Source organism: Octopus bimaculoides, chromosome 19, assembly GCF_001194135.2.
Source record: "Octopus bimaculoides isolate UCB-OBI-ISO-001 chromosome 19, ASM119413v2, whole genome shotgun sequence".
In the NCBI taxonomy this organism is placed as follows: Eukaryota; Metazoa; Mollusca; class Cephalopoda; order Octopoda; family Octopodidae; genus Octopus; species Octopus bimaculoides.
In genome coordinates, this window is record NC_068999.1 from 21943262 (window position 1) to 21953539 (window position 10278).

The 10278-nt window shown below is 35.8% G+C and overlaps 1 protein-coding gene across 1 annotated transcript in view; it reads left to right on the plus strand.

The window, feature by feature from the left end:
• The first annotated feature begins 9080 nt into the window (after positions 1 to 9080).
• The window catches only part of LOC106872950 (E3 SUMO-protein ligase ZNF451), a 52960-nt gene continuing 51762 nt past the window's right edge, over positions 9081 to 10278 (plus strand). The window contains exon 1 of the mRNA XM_014920130.2: positions 9081 to 9271. Within this exon, the coding sequence (XP_014775616.1) occupies positions 9176 to 9271 (96 nt within the window). The 5' untranslated portion in view covers positions 9081 to 9175. The remainder of the gene's footprint in view (positions 9272 to 10278) is intronic.

The following is a 10278-nucleotide window of genomic DNA, read 5'->3' on the forward strand; positions in this document are numbered from 1 at the left end:
TATTGACTTCATCATTATTGTTCAAATTTATTATTATTTTTCAAATTCTGAACCTGTGTTCTGTACATGTTTATTTAAACAATGGTTATAGAAAAAGAGTATATTTTAATGCCGACTGTTTATTTATCTCTAATGTTTAAATGAAAAGGTTTAGAAATATCAAATTTTCTCATGGACAAGTTGACATTTTCACAAAAATTTGCTTAACAAAATCTATTAATTTTTTTAATGGTAGATCATAAATGTTTTTAATAATCATTGAAAAAAGATGCTAATCTCAGACGAAATATCAAATGTTAGGTGGTAACTGTCAGCTCTTTGGGTTTTTTTTTTTTTTTCAGTTTTTTTTCTAGCAAAAGTTAATTAATATTGTCTATGTGTTTAGTTTTAAGGAATATAACAATCATTGTTGATGTATAAAAGAAAAAAATAGCACTCCGTCAGTTATGGTGACACGGGTTCCAATTGATCCAATCAACAGAACAGCCTACTAGTGAAATTAATGTGCAAGTGGCTGAGCATTTCACAGACACATTGTACCCTTAATGTAGTTCTCAGGGAGATTCAGCATAACACAGAATGTGACAGGGCTGGTCCTTTCAAATACAGGTACAACTCATTTTTGACAGCTGAGTGGACTGGAGCAACGTGAAATGGAGTGTCTTGCTCAAGGACACAATATACTGCCAGGAATCAAGCTCGCTATTTACGATTGTGAGGTGAATACCCTAACCACTAAGCCACATGCCTTCCTGTTGATATATAAGTTGATACTAAAAATGCATAGGATGAGGAGTTAAAGGTTCATTACTAGGTAGAAACACTAAAGTGCATCCTTGAGGAAGACACTGAGCATAATTAAACCCATTTGAAAATAGGTACCAGTTAATTAAGTAAGTGCTTGAAGGTTAGTGAGAGATTTGATAATTATTTTTACATGAATGAAATATTTTATATAAACAGCTTTTATATATCACTGCGTTCTGAGAAAGGGTTAAATGCATTGATGAACAATGAAAATGTCCAACATTTTAGAAGCTGAGAAGTTGAGTTTGTTATTTTAGCAAAAGATAAACCTTGATTGAGCAGACCTTCAATCAAAAGGATCCCAGTAATGACTACTTCATCTTTTCCAAGACCATATTCAATGTGTTCTTCCTTTTTTAAGATGGTACAGTGTGACTTGAAGGAGATTTGGCTTCTCTTTCTAACAAACTGAATCACCACATGAAGGCTTTTGGCCTGGCTAATTGTAATTTAGTTACTCTGGAAAATTACTTTAGGTTATTTAGGATTTCAATTTATCCACGTATACTGTTATTAAGCAAGCAAATGATATAGAAATATGATTACCTATCACTGAGTGGTTGGTAAAACAACTTTGTGTAGTCTGTCACCAGATATGGACAAAGAAATCAGCCTGATCATTTATCACACAAGTTGATTTTTAAACTTTTGTTTGAGAATTTCTGAAACACCTATTTCAGCATAAAGTAGTGTCTCTGATAATAGTATTTTCATTCATGATTAAGTTTACTGATTATATACCAATCACTATCCCAAAAGAACAACAAATTACCACCCTCACATACAGTAGAATAATAGGTATTTAGTTGAGTACAAAATGTTCAAAAGGAAAAGAATCTAATCTAAAAGTGAAAATGCCAATTGACAGTTTCACTGATGGCAAAGTTTGAAGTGATAATTTCAGCCAATAACTGTACTTACTTTTGGATTAGATATTTTTCCCATAATATTTCATATCTTTCACTTGAATTTTGAACTTATTAATTCTGTTGTATTTGACAAATTGGTATTTTTGCTGTTGCTGATTATATAAAATTTCTCTTTTTTACAAATGTAAAGTTGGTTTCAAATTTTGGCACAAGTCTAGCAAGTTCAGGGTAGGAAATAAGTCAATTACATTGACCCTAGAGCTCAACTGATACTTATTTTATCAACCTTGAAAGAATGAAAGGCAAAGTGGATCTCAGCAGAATTTGAACTCAGAATGTAAAGATGGCAAAATGCTTAGCAGCATTTTGCCCAGTGCAGTAACAATTCTGCCAGCTCACTGCCTTTTTTTCAAATGTAATATTACCATATTTTCTGGCTTACAAGTCGACATAGTATAAAGTGTGTGTATAAGTGTAGTGTAAGCATGCCAACATCACTATCTTTCCAAATTCCATTTCATTTCACTTGGAATTTTTGATCCTCCAGTTTTGTCATGGTGTATAAGTTGCTTTTTGGCTGTAAATTTTGGTCTGAATAATTTGATTTGCATGCTGGAAGATATGGTATATTTCAAGCTTTCTATCAAAATGACAGAACCATTCCCATTATTTTGTTTAACTTTCAACCACAAAGAACCCCAATATCTCTTACAAGGACTGGCCTTGTGATATATTCAAACAAGATCAGCAATAATGATCACTGATATAACTGTATTGCCCTTCATCTGGAGCTCCATTCAAAACTGGATTGTGAAGCAGAATTCTAACACATGAAAATGTAGCTAAACTGAATTCAATAAAAAGTCAAAGTTCTTCAGTCTCTTTACTACACTGGTTACTAGATAAGGTTCTCGTGTTGAACTAATGCTTTGTTATTTTATGATTCTACTAATTGACCCAACTCAATGCTTCTTCAAGTGAGATACTTCATAGTGTGTGGTACTGGACCAGTAATTGCTCAAACAGAAATGTAGTGAGGCTTTTTGGAGATGAATCATTAATTAGACAAATTGAGTGAGAAGAGAGACCATTGGTGTAGCAATCTGGGAGTTGTTGATTCATGGATATTTGATAAGGCTATAGAGCTGTAAAGACATGTTTTTGGAATTCATTATTTGGTACCAATAATTTGTGAAAATATTGTCCCTGATAATGTGGTTTGATCAGATCACTGGACAGCATACAGCAATAATGGAGGAGATGATGGACTTTGGCATTGCATTAAGGAACACTAAATCCAAAGAAGTGTCTTTGTGATGATCTATCCAACTTTTGCAAGCAGGAAAAGCAGTTGTGAAATAATGATACAATGTACATGGACGAAAGGAGGAGGTGTGATAGATTCACTCTTTCCCCTTGGGCTAGAGGCCACATAGAAAAGTATCCCAATGGAAAATTTTTTTTATTAGAAATTAGTGTTTATTTTGTTTGTATAAAATTTCAGACAAATCAGTCCTTCTGTTCTGCAGTAATACCACAAATGTTTTGGGTTGCCTCAAAGTTATATGAGACGAGACCAATATTCCTTGCAAACAGCCAAGGCAGTGTACATCCTCTTATTTATTTTTTTATATTTATATTTTTGTGACAGTTTTATTATTAGAGGAAAAAGTTTAACAAGATCCATTTACTTTTGTAAGCTGTATACTCAGCTGCATTCTAAAGGTAGTTGACACCGAGATATGAAAATAGATCCAAGGGAGTGAAGAAAGACTAGAGAATCAAAAATAAGTGCAAAGAAGATGGTACAGAGTAAACTTTTTTTTTAAATGGTTAAGATTCATGTAAATTAGAAATTAATTACACTTTAAGTTATGTGGACAATGAGCATCTCTATAGAAGCCTTCCAAAAGTGACCAACATGCTCTGAGAATGACTTCTCCACATGTCCGGTCATTGCATGCGGCATGAAGAGGCATTAAAATTTGTTCTTTGGGGAGCCATAACATGATACCAACCCCTGTGAGAGATATCATCTGATATTTATGATCAATCGGAAGAAAGACAGAATTTGATTCTTATCCACTTACTGAAGGTTGTGATGATAGATCAAGATGCTTGACAAAATTGCTTTGTCTTCAAGGAGCAGGTGAGAGTTGGCCAAAGTAAGTAATGTGGAAGAGTAATTGAATATACAGTACCAGACAAAATATCCAGCAATATACCACGCAGTAGGATCGAACCCGGAATCAAGTGGTTGGGAAGCAAGCCTCTTACTGCACCAGTGTCCATAAAGGATATAGCTCCTTCCCACGTCATATGGACTCATAAGGCTTGTTTCTCAGTTCCTGTAGTGTATATATTCCCCTATGGATATGACGGTCTGTCGAGTGAATTGGAGCAATGTGAAATAAAGTGTTTTGCTCAGAAACACAACACACTGTCCAACCCAGGAGTCAAAACTACAATCCAACACCCTAACCACTGAATTATGTGCCTCCATGTTTTAAGAATTTTATGTGTATTAATAGATATCAAACAGACTCTGTTTTAAAAATGTACGATGCCAGAAAGATCACAAGAGGGACCTGTCAGTCTTGTCAGTTTATAACATCTCCCTTTCTGGTTCTGTTGCTGAAGGGGAGATAACCACTCCGAAATGCATGCATGTCTGCAGTGAGATTTTCTCCATAACAAAACATAGTAACATGTTATGGTTATCTTTTTTTTTGTTCTGTTTTTTTAATTGTTTCAGCTCAGAGCTGCGGCCATGCTGATGCACCGCCGTTTACAGATTTTCAATAGAAATTATAGCCAGCACTGATTTTTTATGAAGTTTCTTATCAGAAGATGTCATAGGCACAGGAGTGGCTGTGTGGTAAGTAGCTTGCTTACCAATCACATGGTTCCTGGTTCAGTCCCACTGCGTGGCGCTTTGGGCAAATGTCTTCTACTATAGCCTTGTGAGTGGATTTGGTAGACAGAAACTGAAAGACTGTCGTATATATGTATATATATGTGTGTTTGTGTGTCTGTGTTTGTCCCCCCCAACATTGCTTGACAACTAATGCTGGTGTGTTTACGTCCCCCATAACTTAGCGGTTCAGCAAAAGAGATCGATAGAATAAGTACTAGGCTTACAAAGAATAAGTCCTGGGGTTGATTTGCTTGACTAAAGGCGGTGCTCCAGCATGGCCGCAGTCATATGACTGAAACAAGTAAAAGAGTAATGTAAACAACAATGCAATTGATGATGGAAAAATAGGTAATGGGTGTATTATGCATATTTCAGGAGTTCTTCCTCCTTCTCCAACACCACTTCCAATCCATTAACCATCCATGAACACATTTGCATATGCACCCATTACCTATTCTTCCATCTTCGATTGCATTGTTGTTTACATTAGACATCTTCAGATATGAAACACCATAACAAATCAGTGCTGGCTTATCATTTCTATAGAGAATCTGTAGAGATAACCTTAACATGTGAATTAATAGCACTGCTAACTCAGTAGGACACAGTATTGACTTATAAAGCATTCAATATACTTTGTAGTATATTATGGTTGCATAACAAAATGATGTCCCTACAAGTAATTAAAATAGAGTGAATGGCTTTCTTATGGATTCAAATATGTTTGAGGCTGTGTGTATGCACAGGCATGGCTATGTGGTAAGAAGCTTGCTTCCCAACCTCATGGTTCCAGGTTCAGTCCCACTGCATAATCCCTTAGGCAAGTGTCTTCTAATATAGCCTTGAGCCAACCAAATCCGTGTGAGTGGATTTGGTAGATGGAAACTGAAAGAAACCCATTGTGTATGTATGTGTGTAGCAGCAGCAGCAGATATGATAATGCTTGTTGATGTGAAGAGGTAACAACTCCTTGTAATGAGAGTAGGTAACAGTGCAACAACTGTTGAAGTGAAAATGTAAGGTTCTCACGTCAGAGATCGGAGATACCAAGCAAAGAATAAAGAATATTATTTACATGTTTATGTGCCGGCAAGTGGTTGGTAAGTCAGATGCCAGTAATCATTAATAACTGACAGTAACAAAGCTTCGCTAGCTGGTTGGTAATGTAGAAGTTGCATTCTGTTGGTAGATAGAGAAAGAGTAAGGATTGCACTTTGCTGACAGAGAGGAAGAAAGGGTAGAGGTGGCATTGTCTCTTTTTGATTGCACCCTTCCGTAACCAACAAAAGGTCCTTGGTCAAGTGTTTCCCATTAATCATCCAGTGTAGAGATGCAAACACAAAGGATTTTACACTTGTTTGACCAGCAACAAGCAAGAGGATTTCATTTCAAATCTCAGGTAGGGCAAGGTGAGGAACCTATGTGTGTGTGTGTGTGTGTATTTAACAGCTGAAGGTTGAATTGATGAATTAAAGTTGGTTTGAGTAAGGCTATGTGTATAGATAAAGGAAGGACAAGGAAACCAAGATTAAATGCAATAAATTATTCAACCCGTTAAAGAGCATTAACACAGCAAAGCTGTTGAGATACATCTTGAAGGAATGGTCACAATATATACGCAATGGTTTAACATGCAGATGATATTTGATGATGTATGTGATGTAGAATAGGAAAACAAATATGAAACATAAGTTCTGCTAGAAGACAGGAACAAACATATGCGTCAAAAAAGACCTGTGAAAATAAACTTGCTTTCTGCCTATGTCCGAACTTCATCATGCAAACCCACCTCACTAAAGTGGAAACGGTTTCCTTATAAGGCTGATGGAAAAAGGAAAAACTTGCACAAATCTCCTGATCAAGAGGTTTATCTGTTGGGGAAGGCATGCTCTGACATGGAATAAACAAAGATTTATATAAGACAATTTATTGTAAAAATTGCCCGGCAATGTCGGACTATTCAACCAGTTTGTGTGTGTGTATCTCACCATCATTTGATGACTGGTGCTGGAGTGTTTACAACCTTGTAAACTAGCAGTTCAGCAAAAGAGAATGATAGAAAAGGTAATGGGTACCAAGTTTAAAAAAGTACCATGCTTAAAAAAATAAGTATTGTGACCAATTCAATCGACTAAAATTCTTCAAGGTGGTGCCCCAGCATGACTGTAGTCTGATGACTGAGACAAGTAAAAGATAGAAAATGTGTGTGTGTCATTGATATGTATGTCCCATACCAACGTTTGACAACTTATTTTGGTTTGTGCAGGTCCCCTAAAGTAGCAGTTCAGCAAGGGTCAATTAATTCAACAAAAAACTTTCCAAGGCAGTACCTAAGCAGGTGCTCGGTAATTTCACCATTACTGTCTATTCAAGCTCATTTTATCCAGGTTTTTATCAGATATCTCATGCAATGAACTGATCATCACAAAATTTCAAATTGTTCTAGATAATATGGAGCTAATGTAATAGTTTCAGCAAAATTCAAAATCTATTTATCATATTACCTGTTTTGCATAAACAAAACTAGGGTGGCGAACTGGCAGAAATGTTAGCACGCTGGGCAAAATGCTTACCAGTATTTCATCTGCCATTGTGTTCTGAGTTTAAATTCTGCCGAGGTCGACTTTGCCTTTCATCCTCTTGGGGTCGATTAAATAAGTACCAGTTACACACTAGGATCGATGTAATCAACTTAATCCCTTTGTCTGTCCTTGTTTGTCCCCTCTATGTTTAGTTCCCTGTGGGCAATAAAGAAATAAATATTATGCAGAACTATATTTTACACACTTGTGTTGACAAATGCATTCAACGAGAAATCATGTGTCGAGAAATATATTCTACATGAAACCAGGTGTTGACACTGTATTCTGCTGTTTGTGCCTATATTTTTGGAAAGTTTTACCCATCTATTTGGATGCTTCGCTGATCTGTTGGCTATCAATTGGAATTGGTTTCAGACTTGTCATTGACCTGCCTGGACGCATTGGTTGGCTCGAGGCTATAGTTGAAGACACTTGCCCAAGGTGCCATGCAGTGGGACTGAATCCAGAACCATGTGGTTGGGAAGCAAGCTTCTTATCCCACACACATTAAAAGATATCCATTTTCCTGAAAGTTACAAAAGAAAAAATCAGATCATGCGAATTTTCCAAGTCCTCTCCCACCCTCATTCATCAGCATGAATTTTTTGTCTTCATATTCATTTACTACAAATTGTTTTACACCTATTACACTATTTTTTTCTTCATTTTTGTGACTGGATGTTAAAGTTGGGTTTTCGGATCCTGTTAGTTTGATCATGTGAATATTCCTCTCTCCACCCACCCACCCCATTCTTCAACACATTTTTTTCCCTATCTGTTTACTACACATTGTTTTATAACTATTACACTTGTTTTTTTGTTTTTTTTTTTGGTGGCCAGGTGTCAAAGTCAGATTACAGGATCGTGTGAATTTTCCAAGTCCTCTCCCCACTCACAAAAATGAAAAAACAATAGTGTAATAAGTGTAAAACAATGTGTAGTAAACGAATATGAAAAACAAAAATTTGTGCCAATGAGCAAGGGGTGGGGAGAAGACTCGTGCCTGTTGATCGTAGTGATTTGAACGACCGAGAATTCTTACATTCAGTTTCGAATCTAGGCTTGGAGAAGGAAGTGTTAATTTTTACAGATTCATATCTGTGAATTTATTGTGACGCAGGGTATATGAAACTTGTGATTTGTTTCGAAAAATTATGGAATGTATTTCGGACTTTCGTCTTCAATGAACCGCTGTGCTATGGTTGTTATCGCGAACAAAAATCTTTTCTAGTCTAGGCACAAGGCCCGATTTTGGGGGAAAGGGGGGCAGTCGATTAAATCGATCCCAGTTAATTACAAGTTGCGTACTGGGTCGATCTAATCGACTGGCCCCCTCCCCCAAAATTTCGGGCCTTATGCTTAGAGTAGACAAGTTATTTCGAACAATATTGAATTTGTAATGTGTTGTTTATCGCATTAAATGCATATCGAATGCTTAAAACTACAAAATATATTGTTTACTCTTTTTTGTTTCGGTCATTGAGGTCGTGAAATGTATGAAAACTATGATGATTTAGTACTTATGAGATATATTTTGCAAATAAAAATATGCCGATGATATTGCACTACTTTTTGTCTTGACTACTCTGTGTGTCGTACGTCCCAAGATGAAATTACAGGAACGAAAACACCCGAAGTTACCTACATTCGCTTAAGCATGACCACAGTCTAATGATGGAAACAAGTAAAAGATAACATATATTTGCTACGCATACAGTATAATGTTATAGGATAAAAAGTAAAGAGCATGATAGTATTTAACATATACAAGTACAAATTAATACATTTCTAAAGCGGTGTATGTTTAATGCTCATCAATCCACTTAAGACAGAAAAGAACACAGTCTGTTTACTCAATACAGAATTCTTCTATTCCGGAAAGCCAAATCAGCTGCCCAGTTTCGTATTAATTTTCTTTCTTCTGCGAGGGTTATCTCCCTTGTCAGCGTATCGTCAGATGCCGTTGGTTCCTTGCAATTTGAAAAAGTGTTCTTTGCAACATGGATAATAATATTATTATCCTGGATTCTAGTGACTCAGAAGCAAGTGTTTTGGAAATTACTCCTGTGATAAAAGTTCAAAATTCGACTTGTCGGGTATGTATCTAAAAAAATAAACGTTTTCTTTTATGCTGAATAAATTTGTATTTATATGAAAGTGTTTTCGTTTGCCCACATAAAAAAATTTATTCTACACCAGTGGTTCTCAACCCTTTTATTTAAATGAAGTTTTCCCACGTACCCCCTTTTAATATGCTTATATATAGATATGAAATTTTGCTGACCCCAGGTTGGGAACCACTGTTCCCTACAAAAAAGAAAAATTACAGAATAAGAAACGAGGTGATGGTCATTGAAAGTTACAAAAACAATTATATTTACAATATTGTATATTCTACACCACTGTGATAATGTTTTTGAACATTATTTCCGGGTTCCATTCAAAGAAACGCATACAACTCGTTTCTAGCACATGAGTTGATGCGGGAATTGTTTTTGTTTATACTATTTTTAATTTTTCTTTTTCAGGCGAAGTTTTGGCAAATAAGAAAACAAAAGAAACACCCACATAACTTTTGTACAGTTTTTTTCTTTTTTTTTTAGTCGAAGAAAATTTGGTGGAGCTATGCTGTAAGCACGGGTGCACTTGGCGGAGATATAAATGACCCCTCCAGCCCTTAAAAAACTTTTTTTGTTATGGAATCCCACGTGTTCGGGTATGGAGATTCCGTTTACAATTTTTTTTTCAGATATAATCTCTGTATTTTTCTACGTATTTCGCAAAAAAAAAAGTTTCCGGAAAAATTGAAAAAGGAAGAAATGGGGGGATGGGGGCGGATTGAAATTTTGAAGTTGCGATTTTTGAAAAAAATTTTTTCAGAATCGGAATCTTCCTCCAAACCGGAAATGTGGGATTCCGTAAAAAAAAAAAAAAAAAATTCCGTTTACTTAATGTGCGCCTCCAAACAAGTGTCAACAGTAAAAAGACTGGTTAAAAACAATCAAGAATTTGCAAACGATATTTTCGGGCCCCTCGTATCATTCATAATACCTGACTGGTAAAAGTAAATTACCGCCCCTTGTATCGTCCGACATGTTTGTTT